Genomic DNA, 25515 nt, shown 5'->3' on the forward strand with positions numbered 1-25515 from the left:
CTGTCTGTCTGTCTGTCTGTCTGTCTGTCTGTCTGTCTGTCTGTCTGTCTGTCTGTCTGTCTGTCTGTCTGTTGACTCTATTGAATATATCTATCAAATCTATCTTATCTATTGTATTTGCCTTCTATTGATCTGTGTCTTTGTTTCAGGGCCCCAGTCTATCAGCAGTATGATGGCGTTGGGGGTCCTGGCTCATTGAAGGGCCCTCCCCGGTCCCTCCCCACCGTAGGGAGGCAGGACGATCACTCGGGGCTGCTGGACGAGCTCACAATCAAACACATGGCCCAGGACTGCGGCTCACTCAAGAACCAACTGCTCAGACTCAAGACTTTACTTCAGGTTAGACACGGCATGTTCAGAGATGCACGCACGCGCGCACACACACGACAACATGCAGGTTGTCAAAATTAGACGTTGTCCACGCTGGAAGATGCAAAACAACAGCAGGCTACTCAACTGTGCACTTGTCACCTGCGCATAATATTTGAGTTTGTTTTATTATTATTTATTATTTGTGTATATATACAGATAAAACATTTGCAGCCATGTGTACACTTTCTTGTTAGTCTCTCACTCGGATCTCACTGCGACACAGACGCAAGACCAATTTTTTGTTTTGGCCATAGTTTTCAATTTAGTTTCAGTCACATTTTAGTCACCTGGAATGTTTTAGTGTCTAGTTTTAGTCGACTAAATCTACAGTTCATTTAGTATTTTGGTGGGCCTTGATGCAATCATAATGACTGTTTTTACACTTGCTGAAAATAGCCGATCTACAAGCTCACAACCTGTCACAGCGCAACGCGTTGTGAGCTTGTAGATCGGCTATTTTCAGCATGCAACCAAGTGTAAAATGACTTATACTGGATCTCTTGTCCACTAGTCCCTGCCTAACATTTTAGTCTAGTTTTTATTTGTTGACGAAATTGTCAGTATATTTAGTCTTAGTCATCATAGCTTAGTTTTCATTTAGTTTTCTTCAGTGAAAAAAGGTAGTCGACGTAACATTTTTCGTCATAGTTTTAGTCGACGAAATCAACACTGTGCGAGACCCGCCTCACCCTCAGGCGGTCAAGCTTGCATTGTGATACATGTAGCAACCGTAAAATGCCGTCACGAATCCAGCAAAATCAAGACTTATTTATTATTGTCGATAGATTTATTTTTTTGCATTACAAAATAAAAACACCAAGTGCAAACTTTTAACAATGCTTTAAGTTGATGCCATATAGCCCAATTGTTTATTGTAAGAACTTGTACTGTAGTTTTGCAGTTAGGGTGTAACAGTTTGTGTGTGGAATTACACAAAATAAAAAGCAGTTTGAGTTTAACATAAATTAAATATCTAATATGGCAGTTAGAGATCTACAAATTGTGGAGGCATGCCAAGCAGGCAGAACTAGTAGAAATCTAAACTATCACACAATAGCTCTTCACGGCAATAGCCCTTCACGGCACGCACATGTCGGATTAAAGTACACATTATTGTACTTTAATCCATTTTCACAGGAGAAATAACTGTTAACTCCTGCTGTGTTGCATGCGAAGAGCTGTGTAGGGAGATCAATAGGCTAAAATAGGCTATCTATTTACAATAATACCACTTCTTTCCTAATAGATCTGAGTAAAAAGAAATACACATATTAATCAATAGACCAGAACCACTATAGAATTGCCAGTGGTATGGTCTATGGATAAAACAAACGGTTGACCAGCGGTCATTCCACCATCTCAGAGGAGTGACAATAAAAGGAAAGCATAAGCTTGCTAAAATAGAAAGAAATATCTGTCTGAATACCTGACATATAAAATGGCCAATTTCTGCACCTTCAAAAATCTATAAATGGCCTATAGCCTAGCCTACAGGCTCACAAAGGCAAACCTAAGCCAATTGCTTCCTTGGGGATGGATGGAACACACACACACACACACACACACACACACACACACACACACACACACACACACACACACATACACGCACACACACGCACACACACAGGAGAGTCAGGCAGTCGTTCAGAGCACCTGTGCACTTTGGTCAGCTAGACTTTCCTCCTTTTTGACCCAGCTCTATGGTGCTGTTAAAGAAGAGACATGGATATACATGGTTTATTGGATTTCTTTCCTCTGCCGTGGGACAGCTACTCTCTCTAAGCACACAAGCCTTTGTGCACGCAAGCACGCACACACACACACACACACACACGCACGCACGCACACGCACACGCACACGCACACACACACACACACTTGTAGAACATGCAGGTCAAATCTATGAAATGGGTTTGTGGCTTCAACTGAATTTTACGGTATACACATATATACTGGTGTGTCTGTGTGTGTGTGTGTGTGTGTGGAGTTGGGCAATAGCAGGTGAGCCTTTGATGAGCATCTTTAATCTTCCATGCCAGTCTGATGTCAGTTTCTCCCCCCATGTTATTACAGGATTGAGCGTGTGCGCGTGTGCGTGCGTGCTCACTATAGGGGCTAATCACTTAATAGATCTATCTCTGTCAGTGGCAAAGACCCATTTATAAATGCATGAGTGTTGTGGTGGTGGTGGTGCTGAGGTGGGGGGGGGGGGGGGGGCAGGTAGAGAGTTTGTACATGGCAGTGGCTAGAATAAAAGTGCACGCACTCTCGCTCTCAGAGGAACACACACACACCAACTCATGTTTTCACATGCACGCACATACCATACACCCACGCTGTACTAATTTATACTAACTATGTTCATTCCTTGGACACTAAAAGGTCCTTTCAGGCGGGAGGGAGTGACACATCAGGTGTGCTCATTGGAGCCCGGGACAAGTAGTGTAAAAAAAGAAAAAGCTCACCACAATCCTGGTCTCGTCGCACGCGGGCGTGTTCACCAAACGCACACGTGCGACAATTTCATGGGACCACGCCCGTTAAAACACGGCTCTCGTTGAAAATGAATTACTAGGCGAGTCAGTCGATCGCTGTCTGAAAAGGCCTTTACATAAGGTTAACCAGAAATATTAGATACCCTTAACCTTTACCCTAACCTGCCCTCAGCTCCTGTCTAAACCAAACCTAAACCCAGTGTTGCATTGGTCATTGCGCGCGGTACCGCGCCGTCCCCCCAAAGATTTTTCCGGTAACGGGCACAGCGCACATGCACCGAGTTTCCAAGGGCTGCCTGCTTGAGTGTCTGGATACATATCAAGGGTCAGTTGTGTGACCTGCTGTGCTAACTCCTGTAGTGTAGGTGACGTGTTGAGCGACGTGGGCGTGACGTCATTAAAATAGCGTCCCCCCCCCAAAGATAAAATCACAAATGCAACACTGCCTAGCCTGATCTATACTTAGTTGCACCTTTATTAATTTAAACTAATAACGTATTCAATCAATCACACGTTAAGGTATATCTTACAGTATGCACTGACTTTATAGGCATTTTCCTCATCTTTCTACAAAGTGGTGTGCACGCACGCGTGTGCGCACACACACACACACACACACACACACACACACACACACACACACACACACACACACACACACACACACACACACACACACACACACTCATTGTGCTGGCTGTATCCTGTAATTAGTCAAACGATTTGGCAGCATAGCCTCAAGAGAGATAAACATTTCAGTTGGCCCATTAGTACAGTAGCATTGTTCTTAATTGTGTTTAGCCCCCAAAACTTTGAGCTCAATGCAGCGGCTGTAAAATTAGCCTTTGATCTTGTTGAATTGCTAAAGTACATGCCAGCATGTTTAGAAATGCTGATTGGAACACAGAGGCACAATGCTGGAATGGATTTGTCAAATCGGCATGAGCTCGGGTGGGGTTCACAGTTGTATGTGTGGACTAGTTGTATTAGTGGACATAGTTTATGCGAGAATAGATAAATGAAATGCACATTTGTTTTTGCTTTTTAGTATTCAACAATGGTCTATCTCGGCTGCAGGGAAACAATATCATTGATGAAGAGCTCTTCAACTCTTATTGAAGTATCCAAACATGACTACAATGAAATATTGCTTTTGAAGCTGACATAAAGTGAATACATTTAAACTGTGTGTGTGTGTGTGTGTGTGTGTGTGTGTGTGTGTGTGTGTGTGTGTGTGTGTGTGTGTGTGTGTGTGTGTGTGTGTGTGTGTGTGTGTGTGTGTGTGTGTGTGTGTGTGTGTGTGTGTGTGTGTGTGTGTGTGCGTCGTTCCAGCTCGAGGATACAGGCTTGCCAGCAGATGTTGCTGAGGAAAGTGAGGACAACACCGCAGCATTACAGGTGAAATACAGTTAGTTCAGTTGATGTTGATTGATGGAACAGAATTGGTTTTTCCATTTCTCCAAGTCAGACACTGACCTCTGCCTGGGTGTGTGACTGTGCGTGCGTGTGTGTGTGTGTGTGTGTGTGTGTGTGTGTGTGTGTGTGCGTGTGCGTGCATGGCTGTTATACAGCTGGAGGAGTTGATGAAGGAGGTGCGAGTGCTCAGAGATGAGTTAAGGAGTCGAGACAAGACCATTGCCCAGCTCACGCTGCAGTGTAAACAGCTACAGAAACAACAACAGGAGCAAGCAGTAAGTCACACAGCAGCACTCATCCCAATAGGCCAACTGTATGAACTGTACATGCTGTACTGAATGTGAATGTGCCGTGTAGCTGTTATAGGCCCTTGGTATACTCTGGAACTGCACTAGAATCAAATAGCTTTGCTTAACCCATTTTGGGGCGGGAACCCCTTTTGGTGTTAGCATTATGTTATGCTTTAGCTATTGAAAAATAGCAGATCTACAAGCTCATAGCGTGCCACTGAGTGGTGCGCTACGAGCTTGTAGGTCTGCTATTTTTGAAAAATCCATCAAAATGGGTTAAAGGACCATCGCTATGTCATTGTTTGTTTATATTTTCTCCAAAGTCATTACATTGTTCTAGAATTTACCTGAATAACTTACTCGGTGTTGGTTAAACATCACTGTCGAATAAATACATTTAAAGGCGCAGTGAAACGGAAATGGTGAACAACATGAAAATGGTGTTTCAACATGAAACACCGGTCTGAAGTTTCTGAACCAATCAGAGCGTCGCATCCCTTCAGGCGATGGGACGGTAGCTAGGGACGGTAGCTATGCTAGGCGCAACAGCGTGGTGTTGTTTGTTTATAAATCATATGGTCGGCCAGCACAACCAGTTTACTGTTATGTGGCTTATTTCCTCCATATAATGTTTTCAGATACATATTCTAGCGTGATGATTAAGTTGAAAGCGAGTAATACACTGTCTGGATGTTATCTGGAATGGAAATAAAAACGGAGTATTCTGTAATCAGTAGCAGCTGTGATGGACGGACGCGCAAATATGGGAAATTAAACGGGTGAGCTTCATTGTTATTGGCTTTTATCGATGTGTATCTCTACACGTCATCACGCAGCACGTTTTCGTTTTAATAAATAAATAATGCAATCGTTTTTATGGACCTTTGATATAAAAACACACAGAAATGAGAATTTTCACATTTGTTTGGCATCCATTGTTAGGTATGCCCATATAATGACCACGGATATGGTCTAAAAGTGTGAAAAACGTCTTTTTCATTTCACTGCACCTTTAAAAGAAAATGGACAGGAACTGCCCACTCACTTGAAAAAAATAAGTGATTGTCCAATTGCTTAAAATCCACCCACTGCCCTTTCCATTATGCTGATGATGACTCATACTGTAAGTGAGGCCTGATAGTCGACTGTATGTGAGGTAGTTCTCCTAAGTCTACTTTAATGAGCCTCTGGATATTCACAATTATTTCAATTTTTTGTCACAATGACTGACATTAGTGACATATGAATTGAAAACGTGTTTAGTTGTTGGATATGGCATGTGACCCCTCAGGCTATGGGATCTAATCTCTCCACTCTCCAGGAGATTGGATCCAAAGGGCATGGTACTTGCGTACTGCAAGAGAATGATTGCTCATATTTCAATAATTTAAATAGGTTTATTAAAAGTCGATTGATGAATGGCCAGAACTAAGGGTAATGCTTTACACAATTTATCAAGAGGAATCCTACCTACCAATCTGACATTTGTTGTTTTGTGTTTAAGATAGAATACACAAAACATCTTTGCTGGTGGTTTACCTCTTTCCTGCACCCTGCTTCCCTTGTGGTTACGCGTGTCTGGACATAACCGCTGCCTCTATAGTTATCTTTGTTTACACCAATCCTGAGTAGGGGTGGGTCCCGAACTTCGGGACCAAGTATGTACCGAACCGAACGTGCCTGGGTACCGGGTACCCATTACAATAATTCAATTTTGGTTCTCTCTATCGGTTCCCACAGACACGCGGTCACAGTACGCTATTTATTTATTTTCTACTCTTTTAATAGAAGCGCAGGGAACAGAGCTGATCTACAAGCCTACACCGCGTTGCATCAGCGACGCGTTGTGGGCTTGTGGCTTGCAGAGGCGGGGCTATTTCTCCGCATGGAGTTGTCGAGGAGTGTAGAGACAGAGAGACGCGCTGTGTAGAGAAGCATTGAAGCAACATCATTATTAAAGTTTCTTAAACGTAATTTTCAAGTGAAGTTTATGGGAGGAAACTTTTAAGAGAGGGGACAGGAGTCTTGTGCCCTGCTGCCTGAGTTGCCTATATTTGCCTCACTGCATGATCTGCATGTGCGCTGCACAGCATTGAATCAACATCAACCCACCTCGGATGCGTGCCTGTGTGTGTGTGTGTGTGTGTGTGTGTGTGTGTGATCACGGCGTAGGGTCGTAGTTTAGACTCTAAATTAATTAAATTAAACTCCAATTAACTTTAGAGCTTGCAGTCGAACTGTCGGAGAGGTGGCGAAAAAACAACAAAAACAACAAATCCGTTCTCACCTATCGGCTGGAGATGCCCCCCCCCCATTAGCGATGCTAATTTGTGTGTGTGTGTGTGTGTGTTGCTCTCAGATCTCAGACATGCTTCATTGTCAGTAGTTAGTAGTAAGAGAACTAGCCTACAACACTATTGCCCTGGGTAAATACAGAATAGATATATTATATTTAAAATAATCACTATATTATCCACAAATGGCTCAATAAAGGAGAGGATGTTACACTATTCATTGTACATTATATATATACTCAAATTGACATTGAGCTTTTTTGTTAAATAAACATTTGACCTCTTATTTAAGTTATTTTATACCATTTTGGAACCGAAATAGGGAACCGTTAAGAACCGGAATCGATAAGCAGAACCGGAATCGGTACCGGACTCGAAAAAATCCTAACGATACCCATCCCTAATCCTGAGCTTATCAAATCTTTGAAAAACACAGAGCGAGCGAGGGCAAGACAAAATCCGTACTGTACAGTATGTAGTGTTGTTCAAGTTACTTTTAAAAAGTAAAGAGTTATAGTTATAGTTACTTATCTAAAAAAGTAACTAGTTACTTTACTAGTTATTAAATTAGGAAAGTAACTACTTTCAAGTTACTTTACTTTACTTTAAAAAATAATAATATAAAAAACGATTTAAAAGGTTTTTTGTTCTGTCGCACAGTAAGAGAAAAGACAACTCCCTCCTAACATTATGAAATGTAGTGGAACAATAAAACATGTTCAGAAATTGACAGGCATCTTTATTGTAGCCTCAACTTGCCTTCAAAAAAATCAAATAATAATCCAATTAAAAATGAGTTCATATATCTGCAGTGGTAGAGAGATATTCTAATTCATCAAATGTATTTTTGAGCTCATCTTCCATGTTAGATTATTCACTGTTCAGGTATTTGGAAAATGTATTTCTGCACATTGGCCCTACTTTCACTGGTATTTTGCTGACCAGTGCTCTGAAAGGAACAGACTCCACCGTAGGCTACCTAGCAATCATTTTGTCAAGTTGACTCTTGGTGACATGATGCTGTGGTGATTTAAAGCAGCCTCATGGACTGATGTAAGATGCTTTCTTAGATTTGCATTGCTCTTCTTGACTGTGGACAATGCTTTCTGTCCGCCACATAATTAGCATTTTCACCTCAATGTTTTTGTCGTCCTTTACCCGCAAGTACTCAAAACTAATGCTTGTATTTCCAACCCACAAAGCACCCGGTCTCGCTGTCATCCGCATTTGCCATTGTAGCGTGTGGTAATAATGTTCACATAAGTTGACATAATAACGCCATAACGCGGGTAACGCACGCACACTAACTATAAGGCCGTTATGGAATGGGGAAATGTAAAGAGTTACGTTTCAAGTTACTGCAAAAAGTAGTTTCGTTAGGTAACGTAACGTGATGTAAGGGCGTTAGTTACAACACTGACAGTATGTGCTCTGTGGCATCAATTTAAACGGGGAAAGGGTCGCGAGGTAGCTCACTCTGAGGGTAACACTTCACTGTCTAATGCTCATCAGCAACATACATTGCAAAAGTTCACAGTTCACAGTTCAGTTCCTACTCAGTCGTATTTTGTCATACATGCCCTGTGGTCTGCATTGCGGCCACTCGCTCACAGCTGCCCTCTGAGACAAGCATATGCTACTGGCAGGATCAACCAGGTAGGCCTCCTGTTTCCGCCCGGGGCACCCGGCCCAGGTGAGGCCCGGGGGTTGCCCACCGCGGAACTGCTCTTACCAGGCAGTAACCTCAGTTCTGTTGGCCTTTTAACACAAGTAAGACGCGCAAACGCGGGAAGCGAACGCAGCTCGTGTGTGTGTGTGTGTGTGTGTGTGTGTGTGTGCTACAGCTGCGCCCTGTGTGTGTGTGTGTGCTACAGCTGCGCCCTGTGTGTGTGTGTGTGTGTGTGCTACAGCTGCGCCCTCTGGTGGCGGGCGGGTGGTGTCACAGCGGGACAGACACACAGACATGAGCAGCAGGGTCTCATAGTAAGTGGCTCACTGCGTTCGCAATTATACAATGTATATGGGATACATTCATTAGTGGCCCAGGCTCAGCTCTCCTGTTCACCAAACAACCGTATACACCCAGTCGACATTATTCGAATCCCCCACCATATCTAGGAATACTCAAATGTCAAGGTCTGGGGGCCTCTGGGGGGGCCTTCCAATTAGAATTAGCGACCACCCACAGAGGGCTTTTGATTCCCGCACGGCAGCCACCTCCGACCCCCATCCTCAACATGGAGAAATGGTCCGAAGAGTTGTGCTGGAACCATAACAATGGATGTGCCGCTGAATCCACAGCCTGACATTTGGTTCATAGTAATAGGTAATGTGCACGGTATAATTTGCCAGAGTTACCAGTTACCAAAACTAAGGTTAAAGAGTGAAGACTAAGAGTGAAGTCTCTGTTGATTGCAGGTTTTTCACCTACCATTTAACTGACCTGACCATTAATAAGGCTTAATTTACGTGTGTTAAATGTATTAACTGATTAACTTAATTGTTTAATGACAATTAAATATAAAAGGCACCGATCGAATCAAGTTATTTTTTTAGCAAAGTAGAGTTAATAGTAGGGTGAATCCTATGTGAGCGTCCAATCCTTCCATTGGCTCAATATGTTAATAATTAGCAAAGAAATTGTGACCAGTTATACATCTGGACAATGGAGGATCTAAGAGAGAGATGCTGCAGAAGTCAAATGGATTTATTTGGAACTACATTAGTGTTGGACATACAGTGTACTTTTTTTTGGTCAAATATGTTTTTTATTGAACAGATTATAAATTGTTACAAACATTATGATATGAAATATATTTTTTTTTATAGAAAACAAAAAATGAAAGAATAAATACAAGACAAAAAAGAGAAAGAAATCCCTTAACTTACAGTGTACTACAGTATATTCCATCTCATATTTAATGTGGACTGTCACTGTGCGAGTTTGGAATCCCAAAGTTGGTAATTTATTTTCCAAGATATTTCTTTGCCCAAAGGCCATCCCAAAGTCCCCACAGTGTAAGCAAGGTTGAATTAAAATACTGCATGGTCAAAGGGGAACGCCTTGCTGACAACCTCTGACAGCGATAGGGAGGCAACAGTTGACTGAATCCAAGATAACGGAGTAACGAGGGAGTGATGGAGAGGAGTGTGCACACCAGGGACAAGCTTCCAGAGAAAATGAAATAATGGGAGAGAGGAAAAGCGGAGCTATCAAAGGCAGAGAAGCTGAATTGTCAGCCTGAGTTGACACAGTGCAGTTTTGGACGTCGCTTCGCCAGCTGTTGAAGCAGCCTGCCCATGATTATACATTCTTGTCATTAGAGCCTGTGCTCAAGTATTCATCATGGCTGTCAACAACAGAGCATGTTTGTGTTAAATCCTACCACAGCTGTGTGTTGTCAACTGCACACAGTTGTTGTGTGCTGCCTAGCCTATACTGTGTATGCACTATGCAGCAGTGTTCTATCTTCCAAGGTGAAATACCATTAAAACATTGCTACACTTATTGTATCACAACCCAAATTGAACAAAGTTGATCCACATGATCAGTTCTTAGCTTACCATACTTTATTTGCAATCAGCAGTTGTAGGTTCCGCTGTGCTGTCTGCCATTTCTGCGACATTTAAAATCCTACAAGGCTTGTGCTTATAACCACGCCCCGCTTCTGTAGTCAATGCGGAAGTGCCTCTCACCTACAACAACTGCAGACTGTTTTTTTTGGTCGATAAAGCATAGTTTATAGGAGGCCCACCGTCTCAAGCGCCCTTGAGCCACGTGAGGCACCACCGAGTGAGCTAAAGCGACGAACGTTGCAAAGTTCGATTGAGTCGTTAGAGTTGCGACCTGATAGGCTTAATACTCATTTAAATTTAAACAGTAAATTTAGTTCTGGACAGATTGTTTGCCCCGACTGCCACTCAAAGTGGCTACTGGCCAATCACAGCGCGTCCTTGCACCATTGCACTGTCCAATCACAGTGAGCCCTTGCACAACCCGTGTAGATTGACGCGGTATCGGCACCTGTCCTCAGCCCTGCAGCGGGGTGTATTTTGGCTCCGGTGACACCTGCTTATTGTACATGTTTCTCATTATTCACCGCCTCCCTCTGTCTCTTTCTTCCTGCCCACCCAGGGGCGACAGGGCAGATGCCAGTGTCACCACCAGAGGGCTCCCTCCTCAACGAGACCGGGGGAAAGACAGTTGGATAGACGGACACATTATGACAAGGCCACTCAGACACACTGGAGGGGACCCAGCCACACTGTATGTCCAGTTACACACACACACACACACACACACACACACACACACACACACACACACACACACACACACACACACACACACACACACAGTGTGTGCACTTGGACAGTGATTTTGCAAGCTGGTATCCAGAAACAAATCATTGCTGTCGGTCAGAAACCTTGTGTATCCATATTTCAACTTTTCCCATTTTCTTTTCACACATGACTGGCCTACTTCAAGAGTGTCTCACACAATTTGTGAAGATAGCAGATCTACAAGCTCACATAGCGTCGCGATGTGACACTTTTGTGAGCTTGTTGATAGGTTAATTTCTATATTTTTAAACGTTAAAAAAAAAAAGCTTTTAGAGGTTTCCGCCCGACAGCAGCGATTATATTCATTAATATAATATTGAATATCCACTGTAAATGACTTACTTTGTCTGTGATTGTTCACATTTCTCCCATTGCCTGATGCTGGACTGTTTCTTTGCCACCCTCCATTACACACCATAATACCGTTCCCTGACCATGTCCTCTCTAAGGAGGTGACTTCATTACAATACCCTTACACTCAACTAGCAGTTGTTGAACTTGGATTTATGTGAGTGTAAACAAAAGACAGATAGAGAGCTAGACAAAGTCTGACTGACTGACTGACTGACTGACTGACTGACTGACTGACTGACTGACTGACTGACTGACTGACTGACTGACTGACTGACTGACTGACTGACTGACTGACTGACTGACTGACTGACACGGACGGACGGACGGACGGACGGACGGACGACGTGGAAAAGAGAAAGCTGGACAATGTAACATGCCAGACCACAATTGCATGCTATCTGGCAATAGAGGATGTATTTGAAGGCAGGAGAGCCAAAGACATGGTGACTGTTAATGGAACAAGGCTAGGCTGAAAGTATCCACATGCAGACACACACAAGACGATAGGCAAAGTATAAATATGGTTAAAAACTAGGGGTGCACCGATGTGGAAATTCTTGGCCAATACCGATGTTTAAAAAAAACTATCTAGCCGATAGCCGATAGTCACCGATGCCAATGTTTGTATATATATATACCGTATTTTTTCAACTGGTAGCCCAGGCTGTTAATATGCTAAATCGATTTGGACCCTGGGCGTTTATAAGGAACTAGACTGCTTTTTGCAGTAGGCCGTTATTTATTTTTGCACCGGGCCATTATTTGGTTACAGATCCTGTCGAGCATGTTTTAGTTCAAAAATGTAAAGTTATGATAAACAGTTATGATAGCAGGCAAAGTATTTTGTTTTGTCTTTTTGATTTAATATTGAGAATAGGGGAGCTTATAGGCAGTTACTGCTGCTTAATGGATTTGACCCAGATTTGTGCAAACAGACTGACATGATGAAATTAGTTTGGTAGCACAGCTGTGTAAAATTCTAATATTATACACATTTTAAAAGGCTGTCATAATACTCTGAATATATTCTTTCAAATGAGGTTTGGCCTTATTCAAACATACATGTGCTCAGTTTTTTAATGAATTAATTTTCAACTATTTGAATATAGGTTATACACATCAGTGAAATTAGGAGGAATATCACTGCACTCAGACTCACTGCACTGAGCGAGACGCAGCCGCTCTATACATCTCCGTACAAGGGTGTATTACCGGATTTGGACCAGTGGCAGTTGGCAGTTAACAAGGCAAACATCGGCCACTACCGATTGCCGGCCGATACATCGGTGCACCCCTATTAAAAACGGCTATGAAAAACGAGTAAAAAATGTATAATTGTCCTAATTATTGCATGGCACTTATATATAAAATGGCATCCTAGACTGCACACATGCAGACACTACCACACAGACCACACACATATGGTTCAAGTTGTTTCCTTCTCTGCTTTTCCATCTCCGTCCTACAGTATACCTCTCTCCCAGACCCAGACCTTTCCATCTCTGTCCTACAGTATACCTCTCTCTCAGACCCAGACCTCTCTTTCTTTTTCATCCACCCTCTGTGCCTCCAGCTGGGCACAGCTTGCTGCCTTCATTGTGTTTGGGTGGCCATTCACACGTGGACACATAATACAGTATATTATATAGCGGTACTGTATTATGTGTCCATGCGTGAATGGCCACATACCACACACCATTATGGTGGCACTGGCATTCTCCTTTCACAGCACCATTTAATCACTGCAAAAGGTTAGAAATATTTTCCCTTTTTCTTTTCTTCACAATGATCTGACCGGAATGCAGGACAGAGGATTATACCCGACCCATCACAGTCCTCTGCTCTCCCATTATGTCATTTCACACCGTCACAAAGTGTGTGTCCTCACCCAGAGCTTTGACTTATTTTTTCTCCACAATTTAGTTCTTATGTCGATCCCCATGTGTGTATATCCCTGTAATTGCCTTCTGTTGGTCTGGACAACCACATGCCAGGGTATAATTGGTTATCGATGGTGACGTAATGATGATATGTTTCAGTGTCGGGTGGATTAAAGGTAATGCCCCTTGTATACATGTATGTAATCCGACACCACTGCCATAACAAGCACACAAATGCTTGTCGAGTTTCCCCCGCCAAAACCGAGGCGGCTGCCCCACCCACGGAGATCCCTGCCGTTCGGCGTCAGCCACGACGCGCCAGCCACCTTCCGATGGGAAAAGGTTCCAACTCGGAATGACAGAGACGGATATATCTTTATTACGTCACCATTGGGAGTTCTCAACAGGCCCGAAAGTTAAGGCCCGGCCCTCATCAAACCCTGTACACTCAGATCTAAGGCTACCAGCCTTAGATGGTCTGGTCTCTCTCTACTGGTTACTATTTTTTTTACCTCCAAAAACTAGGTACGTAGCAAATAGCTAAACCTAATAATTCAATATTGAAACCGTTCTTTTACAGAGAGGCTGAGATTTGAGAGTTTGTAGCGGTCGACAGTACTTGTGCGCTCTGCTTGCGCACTAGTAGGCCTACTTGGGTGCAACAAGCAAGTAGGCACTCGACAGAGTGCAGTTCTAGTTATTATTATTATTCTTATTAGACAGACTTATTAGACAGACTCCACACCCACTCGAACAATACGAACAATTGTGTTTGTTGGAGCGCTTGTCCAAGCTGGAGGCACTGCGAAGGAATCTTACGCCACATTGTCGGACTATTTTTTATTTGTGCACTGCATTGCCCCATTTCATTCTTTCTTCACTAATTGTTTGCTTTCAATCCATTTCTTACCATTTTTCTTTCTCCCCAGGCTTCCTTTGGTGTCATTTTTCTTCCCTTTTTTCATTCAATCTATCTCCGCTCCTCTTGTCAGACAGTTCAAAGGGTTGTGCTATCACATGCTTTGGCCAACTAATTCTTGCACTTTGATGTTAGCTACCAGTGCTGCCAACCCACTTTGTGGCCCCCATTGAAGAAGGCAATCACAAATATAAGTATAATGCCAGTGGGATTTTTGCTGGAACCGTTGACAATAGGTTGGCAGAGAAACTTTAATAGTCAGGAGGATCGGGGGAGCAACCCATTAGGCGATGGATTGAGGGTCTGGCTTGGTAACGGGAGACGTGGCATCTGTCTTAAAGCACAGATGTAGCTGGTCCTAACCATTTTGACCTGGTGCTACGTATACGTGTTATAGGCTACCTTTGAATCCGGTAGCTACCTGAGTAGTTGTTGCTATAGCCTACATGTAGCAACATCATTATTATTATTTTTTACATTTTTGAATAAGAATTTGAAGGTTTTCGTACTTAGGTAAGGTTTTAGAAGGCGTTTTTACAATCGGCCTCAGGTCTTAATGGGCTAATTATGTGGACCGGATGGATTTCTGTACATGATACTTATCTGTTAATGAGCTTTGGAGACTGTGGTGGACCTGCAGCCTATGTACTGTACTGTACTTGAACCCACATTGTTCAGAAATAAATCCCACTGCCTGAGTGATCTTGGCTCACTTAAGTCTCATGTGGGAAGGACTTCATTATTCTTAAAATAAAGCAGAACAGTTGCAATTATTGGACCAATGTTTCGTAGACTTTGTCTGGACCTCACCAAAGTGTACAAAGACACAATCACTTGAAACCTAGTCTCGCTGTTGCCTCTGGCAATTTTCAAATGCTTCTGTCATAGCTTTCGGAGATTGTGGAATAGCTGTCTAGCTACTGTACGCGAGACTGCTTGAAACCTGACTCCAATTACTACTGAATGGCGCAGTCCAATATAATATATAATATATTTGAATTCACAGACACGTTGTGAGTTTGTTTGACACGTTGTTCTTGTTATTGGCTGAGGGATTGGCAAGAATTACCGTTATGGTTCTGTAGATCTCATGGAAATGAGTGAATGTTATGATATAAAACACAATTTCTCACAAGCTTAAACAAATAGTCTATCTATACCTTCGTCATAGGGTATGAACCTACATGAAGCTGTAATTACTGATACTATGGTTTTCAATGGGCAGCCGGCTACAGTGGAGAAAACCACAGTAGTACCTTACTGCCCAGGTCTATCGTTTGTACCTGCTATTATGCCTCTGTACTTTTGTGAGTGCAGTGTACTGTGTAATGTGTTCACAGCCTCTGTCGATGTTGCACACACACACACACACACACACACACACACACACGCGCACACACCGCTGTTCTATGAGTTCAGGGATGGACCACGTCGATGGTGGTATGACTTGAACAATGGGAGTGTGAATGGTCTGGGGATCAGGGGAGCAAACCTTGTTAATAGCCCCGATAAACAAACAAACAAGCAGCAGGGCAGCAGGGAAACAATCATACTACAATAGGCAGTGTTCATCGACGGCAGACAGAAGGGATAATTACCGCTACCTTCCCAGTTGCTCTCAGCTCTGACTCCACTTTAGATCCTCCCCTCCCCACGGTTCCCACACAAAACAAGTCCCAAGTGTGTGTCAAAATGTAATCATTCATCAGTCATTTTGACAACCTGAGTTACACACACACACACACACACACACACACACACACACACACACACACACACACACACACACACACACACTCTGTGCTTCTCTCTTTATCTTCTTTATTTCCCGCATTCTTTCTATTAATCTATAGCCTTTTTTATTTTCCCTCTCTTTATCTTCCTTAGTTTTTTTCTGTCTCTAGTCATTAGTCTTGGTGTTGTTGATTTTTGCGTTCACTTTCCTCTCCTCGCTCCTTGTTACCTCAGTCATAATTAGAGCATTTCACTGACACCCTGTCCGAGAGAGAGAGAGAGAGAGAGAGAGATAATGGCTACAGGGAGGGAAGGCAAATGGAGACTGCTAGATGCAGAGAGGAAAATACACTGTAAGAAGCGATGCCTTTCACATTATAGAGAAGCATGAAAGAGGAATTGGAGGTGTGTGTGTTGTGTGGGAGAGACGCAGACGGCGAGTGAGGGATGGCAGAGCTTAGTGTAGTGGTGATCAGCGTTCAGCTGTGGGATGATGAGAGGTTTTCTCTCCTACACAGTAAAAAGTGCTGTGCAGTACTGTAAATTGACCGGTAAGAGTCAAATGGCATAACATTCAAGATTTAACTGTGTACTGGGGAAAGTCTTTGACGACACATACCATTTGCCTTTGCCCCTGCATTTTACGCACGCACGCACGCCCGCATGCACGCATGCATGCGTGTGTTCAGATGCGCACCACTGCAGATGCTCTACACTCACTTTCAACTTTATCGTCTTGGACAGGTGAGAACTTAATTGCCAGAGCCAGTGGAGTGAGACGCTGTGGCCAGACTTAAGTTGTATTCCGTGGCATTATCTCCAGCCAGCCGCAGGAAGCTCCGTGTAGTAGATTAGAGCAAATTTAAACAGATAAAGGCAGTGACAAGGCCAGGCGTGTTGTCTGATAGCGTCATCCTTGTACACGCTGCTGCTGTTGGGTGAAAAGCTTGTCTTCTAAAAAAAAGAGTTAACTTTCAGAAGCCGCGTGCAAAGGTTGAAGGTAAGCCGTCTTGCATTGACGTCACACCTTCTTTCTTTTTTTTTGCCCTTTTCTCGTTTTTGACTGTCCCACAGGGGTTGTATTTCACTGCACTCTGGAAAGGTCTGGGAGGACCAACTGACATGGATGTCGTTTAATCATCAGATTAATGTGCAGGGGACCGCAAATTTGCTTTTCTGCCAGTAAAGGGACATGTAAACTTTCAGTTTGAGGAAAAATCAATTAAACACAGAGATTGGAATGAAATTTCTCAGTGCCAAGGTACTGTAATGGTATTGAGCTATGTGGTGGTGGGGGTTATTGAAGAAAATGCATGCTGGGACACAAACTCAGGTTTTTCATGCCAAGAGAACATAATGCCCCTCTTTTTAATACCCAGGAAGTTAATGACCACCATAAAAACATGAATGGTTCCAATCTGAGAGCTTGGTCATTATTTAACAGTCCCGTCCATCTGGCGTAAATTAGTATTATTAGTTTTTATTTCATATCTTCAGTGCCATAAAAGTTCTCATGGGACATAATCTTAACCCCCCCTCCCTCCCATTTTTCTAGAGAAATAATTGTCAAAGCCCATGCTTCCATCGGCATAAATATATTGTATATTTAGACCGCCGATCTGACGAGCATGAATGAAGATGCAGCTACAGCTGCATTGCCTTATCATCACCCTGCCATGTACAGTCACTTCACTTCTACATTGCAAGACGGCTCAAAATCAATCATCAATATGCTTCCTAAACTGTCCCATTTCAACAGCCACTGGCCCACTGTGGGAAGTGTTCCCAGGTCTTTTTTGAGTGTTGCAACCACTCCAAGGAACAGCAATGTCCGTGTTCAGTGTCCGCCTATGTGACGTTAATGAGCACCAGTATGACTATTAGTACCAGTAGGGGCGCTGTTGTGCCAGAAACAGAGAGAGATAGTGCTGCACTGTTGCCTGCTAATGATTGGGAGAGAGAGAGAGAGAGAGAGGAGGGGGAGGGGGGGGGGAGTTGCACCACTCAGTTCACACAGGTGTGATTTTTTTAAATATAATTGTGTGTGTGTGTGTGTGTGTGTGTGTGTGTGTGTGTGTGTGTGTGTGTGTGTGTGTGTGTGTGTGTGTGTGCGCACGCTACTGTTGATAGTAGTTGTCAGGATCAAAGAGTTAGCCCAGAAATCCTGTTCTCACCATCTGAGCTCTCTCCTTTCGGAAAACTTCTGCTGATACCCATGTTGTTGTTCAAGGAAAGATGTAGAAGGGGGTCGATACACTCTACCCACCTCCACCTGACGCGACGGGAGCCTTTGTAATAGCCTGGGCCCTTCCCTCCTGTCTCTTCTTTCTCGCTTTCTCTCTCCTCTTTTTATCTTTAACCCTCTATCTCACTCCCTCTCCAAGGATCCGTGCATCCCTCTCTGGTGTGAGAGATTTGATCCAATTTAATGTAGGAGGAAGCTCCCCACTACAGGCAAAGGAAGGGAGATTAATAGATGATGAGGTGGTTCTGTGTTTGCCGTACATGATGCCCCCCCGGTTGCCCCCCTTAACGCTTTAAACACCCACTCACACAGGCTCAAGCTGAAACAGGATTCCGCTATTGTGTTAGTGTCTCTTATCTCAAATAATGTAATAATGTTTGCAACTTTGCACGTGCACATAGTGTACAGGTACATGTGTAAAGAGTTGTTGGACTATAGGCACCCAGCCATCTGTGGTCTCTTGGAAACTGTCAGCATGTGGCATGCAAGCTGACGGAACATAATGTTTTGCCCTGCTTTGGGCAGAAGGCATGATTTGGCAGTTTGAAAGACTCGAGGACTTAAGAGGCAGACTGCTATCTTGTTAAAACCACATATAATGAATGTCTACTTAACATATTTCAACTGTCAATCTATCCTTGTGACGTTCTTTAGGTTTCAGTAGATTTGTATACCTACAGTATGTTAGGTGAGAATCACTAGTAATCCACAATGGGGACTGCCTACAAAAGTTAGCTTGGTAAAGTTGAGACGCATTACACTCACATATTGTGTGACACACTTGCCTATAGGAGTGTAATACTAGTGTAACTGCTCTGCTACACACCGTTCAAGCGTTGCAGCACAGAAGAGTTTGGAATTGTCTAACTGTAGTTGTTCTCATAATGTCGTTTTCCCAGCTTTCTCATACTGTACGGCACCAGACTTGAAAATGTAGCACAAGGTGTAAAAGCCCTAGAGACCTGTTCCTAATGCATGCAGGTAGTAGCATTTCATGTAACCTGGCATTTTGGCCAGAGGAAAAAAGGTCATGAGGTTACTCAAATGCTTAGGGCTCACCTTCTGCAGAGTCTCATGAGATATATTACGTACAAATGGAAGGGTGAAGGGCAAGGCCATGGGGTCATAGGAATATATAATGTGGCTCACCTGGTAAGAGTACTTACCATACAAATACATTAAGACTGTAGTCCTTTCTGTGCGGTTTGAAACTGACCCGAGGCTCTTTGCTGCATGTCTTCCACCTCTCTCCTGCCTTTCCTGTCTCTCTGACACTATATCATCAGAAATGAAGGAGGAAAAAAGAAAACATGAACGTCATCTGTGGGGAGAATGGAGGTGCACACTGCACAGCCATGGTAATCGAACCAGTAGTTTTGTGCCACAAAAAATAGGCACAAACACTCCTTTGCCCCTGTCTCTATTTGCACACTAAATGCTGCTGTGGGTAGATCTAGGAGATAACCTTATGATAATTACTTTTTACTGTATTGGTCTCGTGCCTAATGTCTATGCACACGCACTTTTTATGACCTATCGCATAGCACTTTAACGCCTGCACTTTAATGGTTATGTGCACCTTTGTACTTTGGTATCTGCTATGTTTGTTTATTTGTACTGTCTCATTGTTTAATGTACTGTCTGTGCTGCAACCCAATTTGCCCTTCGGAGACACTAAATAAACTTGAACCGTGAACCTTGAACATTGCATGCAACGGTGAAGGACACAAAAAAGACGCTAACAAATCTACTGGTGTAACAGCACACTCTCTGCTGCTTCTTTTTAGAACCATTAGGCCAAAGCGATGTGAATCCGACAACCGGTGGATAAGGGGAGGTAATGGCAGGCACAGATACTCAGACGGACTGATCACAGTGTTGCCGGTAGCTCTGTACTGTTGGGATTGGAAATGCAATCAGCAGTTGTAGGATCCGTTAAGTGCTGTATGTCATTTCCCACTCACTGGTATCGGCACCTGTCCTCCGCTCCGCAGGGGAGTGTATTTTGGCTGGGATGGGACGTGCTTACTGTACTTATTTCCTTATTTGCTTCTTTCTTTCTTTCTTTCTTATAGGGACCGTAATCCTCTGTAGCTTCTTAATATTCTAAACACTCATGTCACCTGTGTGTCTGTGCCCGTGTTGTGTGTGTGTGTGTGTGTGTGTCCTTCATGCTTGGGTGACTATTTACTACTCACAGCTTAATACTAGTGATGTGATGGGGCATGTGTGGGGGAGTGCGCTTGAGAGGCAGAGTGCAGATACACACTTGGGAAGCTAGAATGTTTACATGTGTGCCCATTGGTGTGTCAATTCCGGCACACTTCCACTGTACATTCTGCGCTAAATCATTGAACCCAGGTTTTGGAATATAAAGGGTGCAACAAACATTACAATCAAACAAGGTTGATGTGTTTGACAAGTGTCACTTTACGTTTCCTTGAGTCTGCATTTGCGTCTCTGTGCGTTTGTACTTAACACCTTACATGCATGGATATTTGTGTGAGCTCTCTCGCGTGTGTCGGTGGCATGTCATGCCTATTGTCGTCTGTCTCTTTTTCTCTGTGCAGGGTGTGCTGGCAGCCCCCCTGCTGTCCCCGTGGCAGGCGCAGTACCAGGGCTCACCCCGTACCAGCATGCCCATGCAGCGCAGACACAGTGAGTCACTAACCCTCCCCCTTCTAAACCCTTCTTATGGTACTTTCTCTGTATCTGTAACGTAACACATTCACTGACAGCTATTAATACAAATAATTACTCTTAAGCGGCAGCATTTTCCAGTGAAACCCTTATTTTGAAGGATCCACTGGGACCTGACTTGACCTTAACCCGGAGAAGACATTGTGTTACCGCGAGTTGTTTATGAGCCGTTGAATAAAGCTTGTTTTGACCAGGGGGCGCAATCTGGGAAAGGAATCCAAGATAAAGGCATTTGAAAACGAGTGGACGCGTGCACTCATCTCGCTTACGGTACATTTTCAGTTTACTTCACTGCCTAGCAACCCAATGCTAATGTATGTAGCATTATGACCACAATCTATCATAAACCACTATAAAGCACAATTTGAAATCATTTTGTGATAAGATTTTTTTTGTATTTGTGCTGCCATGGGGATGTGGGGGGGGAAATATATGTAAATTGTTTTGAAAATACTTCTTTGTACTTTAAAGAAAATCAATAAACATGTTTAAAAAAATAAAAATAAAGCACAATTTGACGTAGATCTACGTCAATAGCAGTGAATGTGTTGCTGTGCCACCTCTTGCGACTGAATTTCCCCCACGCTGGATTGATAAACGTCTATCGATATATATCGGCTTCCCTGATTTGACAACCCGATCCATCGAATTAAGTAACTGTTTGGCTGAGCTTTGAGTCATCTTTCTGCCGCTCAGCCATTACAAGTGGCAGAATGTGCAAAACACAATGTGTGACTGCGTGGAGCTGCTGACGTTTACGAGGACAACACGATTATTTCACACACAACAGGTGCTGTGTATTCCCGACTTGCTTGGCCCTGGTATAAAGCTTGATAAATGGAGATGGATGGATAGATATTACATACATGTACGTCATTAATCTGTTGCTCAGAGAATAACACACCTGTCCATTACATTCATGTCAGGTGTATGCATCATCTTGATGTTAGGTATGTCACATATTTCGCTGCGTCTGGAGTTTGCTCCAGCTCTCACATTATTGAGAAAGACAGGCCCGTGGAAACAGTGACAGCACAATCAACTCCTCAACAATCTCACCAAGACCCACAGCCATTTAGAGCGCCTTTGTGCTCCTTTTCCGCTGATGGGCAAGGCTGACGGAGGGAATGCAAGTAACGAGAAAGAAGGAGAATGGGTAAATTCGCTGGAGTAAAAGTGAGCGGCACAGAGTGACTGTTAGAGATGGGAAGAGTGTGTGCAGTAGCACTTTGATCCATATCAGTGGGGTTCGACATGGAATCAGGCACTGTGGCGCGGGGACGCGGACGAGTTTCCGCATCAAGTATGTATAACACAGATGTTCCCACAGATTTTTGACAACGTGTCTGCAGCCCCACTGTGTGCTGCCACTGTGTGTGTGTGTGGGGGGGGGAGGCAGGGTGGGAGAAGAGCGGTGTACATCTATCTATAAATGCACCTATATCTATAAATGCAGTCTCTGTGTGTATGTACTGTACTGTGTCGTACATGTGTACGTCTGTAATCCACGTAACTCGAGGACCGTTCACCCAAACCGACTTCATATTCCACACACGCGTTCCATACCTCCACAGGGATTGCAGTGTTGGGGCCCATCGTTACCGACTCAGTGCTCTACCGCCAGGCTAGTAGACTTAAGATGGAAAAGCAATGGAAGTGGAAAAGTAAATTCTCTCAGTTTGGTAGGAAAAACAATTTGGGTGTTATGCGCTTGTAAGGTTGTAATTTAATAGAAAAATTTAATAAAACAGCCAGGGGGTTCTTGTTCTTGCCAGTTGTATGGGACTTTATTATGAAAGAAATAATTTGCCCTGGTTTTGTTTTTTTGTGCCTGTATGCACGAGGTGTTTGATAAGGCTGGATTCAGGATTGGCCTTTTCAACTTCTGCTTCTTTGTCTCTCTACCACTCAGAGAGCTCTCTCTCTCTCTCTCTCTCTCTCTCTCTCTCTCTCTCTCTCTCTCTCTCTCTCTCTCTCTCTCCCCCCCCCCCCCCCCATTATCTTTCTCCCACTCCCACTTTCTCTCTACCTCGCCTGTTCTTCTGTGTAAACGTCTCTCGTGTTCTCTCTCCTCTCCCTCTGCCTCCCCATACATAATGCCTGTGGCAAGGAGTGGAGACCCTAGTACAGTACTTCACTGACAGAGCGTGGTACAGTAACCCTTTCTTTAACATGCCACCTCCCCATACCCCCTAACCGCCACACCCCAACACCAGCATGCCGGGGTGGGGGCTGGCATGATGTGATGATGTGGAGCTACGTAGCATGTACATTTTGCATGCTTTGTTGCACTGGGTGTGCTGTAACGCCTTGTTGCTGTGGTGGTGTTATTGAGTTTGTGACCTTGTCGTGTAACTAGACTCGCTGTATTGCTTTGAGTGAGTCTACTCTTCCTGGGAAAGACAGTGTGAGGTCACCGCCATGCTTTATTTTTTTGTTATTTCACATTATTTGTTGCCTGTTTGGTTGCTGTGACCTCGCTAAAGCCTTCATATTTTTCATCCATTTATCTTTTTCTTTTGACAGTTTGTGAGATTTTGAAAAATAGGTCTGAGATTGTTGTTGTGTTGGTGTTCGTAGTGTATGTATGCAGTTTTGTTATACATTTTATACATAGTTTGGTTCCATTCGTTTTTTTGGTTTGTTTTGTTGTTCCATGCTATCAAACAAAGAGTTTTATGAATTGCCGTGCATGCGCTGATGTATTCCTTATTAAACATATTTTCATTCACAGGGCAGGTGGTATATCACCCTAGGAGGTGTTTGCACTTTATGAACAACTCTGCGGAATCGCATCGGAAGGCATAAAGTTTACGAATGACCCCCTGTTATTGTATCTGAAAGCGTATTACCGGCACCCTGAGTTATAGCCTTTATTCTAACTCTGCCATCACGAGCAGTTTAGCATGGCGAGCAGACAAATGTGAGCAATCTCAGCGCTCCGCCCTCACCCCCTCTGGCTCCTCTGGCGGTTAAATTCACTCGCAATCGAAATTACCATTTCCACAACAGACAATATAATATATTAGACGCTATGAAGTCTCTAAACTAGCACCCAAATAATTGTGCCACTCTCATCTGTGCACATGTAAATGACGGTAATTTTCTCTCTTAAAGGACCACTTCACCACTTTTCAACCTGCATTCATATTGTTGGTCCTCACTAATGTTCATGATAAAATGCCACAATTATTTTCTACTCTGTCTGTGTCTCATAATGAGGGCTGTGGGCAGTTCAGAAACCCATCCACCATTGACATCATCAATGGGGAATCAAAGGTAATAGAAACTGCAAGCTTTCTATTCCTGAACAGTTGCAATGCGAAAATGGAAGCCATCGTCCTCACGATAATGAAAATCTTGTTTAAAAAAAAATCTGCCCAACGATGTTGTCACTGGTGGATGGATTTCTGAACTCCCCTCAGCCCACAAACTGAGTAGAAAAAAAATGTGGTATTGTATTATGACCATTATCCCATTCAGGCCTAAGGCCGATTCTAAAAACGCCTCTAAATCCTGACCTAAGGTTTCTGAAAAACTTCAAATATTGATATAGCAGAATCAAAATTTTTACATTTTTGAATACTGTACATACTGTACAGAACCCAAATATGGGTTCCCGGCCTGAGGGGGTAAGGTACAAATAGGGAACCCCGCCCAGAATGGGTTATTGAGGACCAATTATATCAAGATAAGTTGGAAGTGGTCCTTTAACCAGGCTCTTTCCTAAACGTATTGTTTGCAAAATGTCACGTGAGCTAGTCTATAATTACCACTGCGTTTCTATTCTGAGAGTCAGTCTGTGGAAGAAATGTATCATAATGGCTTCTGACACTTTCCTGATGCCTTGGCTGCATATTATTGGCGTCTCGGTGTTTTGATTAGACTGACAGTTTGTCTCTCGTTAGTGAACTGAGACGTGAAGTTCTTGTCAGTGCACTGGTAAAGACCTTGTGTTACCCACACCTTCAGCAATGAGTCTGAGGACAGTACACCTTGTACCATGTGACTCAATACAATGAGTCTGAGGACAGTACACCTTGTACCATGTGACTCAATACAATGAGTCTGAGGACAGTACACCTTGTACCATGTGACTCAATACAATGAGTCTGAGGACAGTACACCTTGTACCATGTGACTCAATACAATGAGTCTCTGAGGACAGTACACCTTGTACCATGTGACTCAATACACCAAACGTTTTAGCTCAAGACCCAAAAGAGAGATTAGACGATTGCCCGGGACCCAAACTAGTGAAAATGGAAGATCTACGAGCTTACAACTCACACTGTGAGCTTGTATACCTGCTATTTTCACATCTGCTTAAACTTGCTTAAAATTCATTTATGGAAATTAGATATTTATTTTGACCCACTGTTTGGGGAACAGTGCAATAGACGCACCATCAAACAAGGAGTCACTACCATGCATAATATGCATATCACCTACAATGTACTGTATTAAAA

At 43.4% G+C, this 25515-nt stretch overlaps 1 protein-coding gene across 2 annotated transcripts in view; it reads left to right on the forward strand.

Annotated features, from left to right (window-relative positions):
- Positions 1–25515, forward strand: part of ccser2a (coiled-coil serine-rich protein 2a) — an 83545-nt gene that overhangs the window by 51786 nt on the left and 6244 nt on the right. The window contains exons 6-10 of one of the 2 annotated variants that reach the window (XM_083775747.1): positions 150–339; positions 4203–4268; positions 4442–4561; positions 11006–11137; positions 20917–21004. In XM_083775747.1, coding sequence (XP_083631873.1) covers positions 150–339; positions 4203–4268; positions 4442–4561; positions 11006–11137; positions 20917–21004 — 596 coding nt within the window. The remainder of the gene's footprint in view (positions 1–149; positions 340–4202; positions 4269–4441; positions 4562–11005; positions 11138–20916; positions 21005–25515) is intronic. The other variant, XM_083775746.1, reaches the window with a different exon arrangement.

The sequence above is a fragment of the Protomyctophum parallelum genome (genome assembly GCF_964188405.1).
Source record: "Protomyctophum parallelum genome assembly, chromosome: 10".
NCBI classification, from domain to species: Eukaryota; Metazoa; Chordata; class Actinopteri; order Myctophiformes; family Myctophidae; genus Protomyctophum; species Protomyctophum parallelum.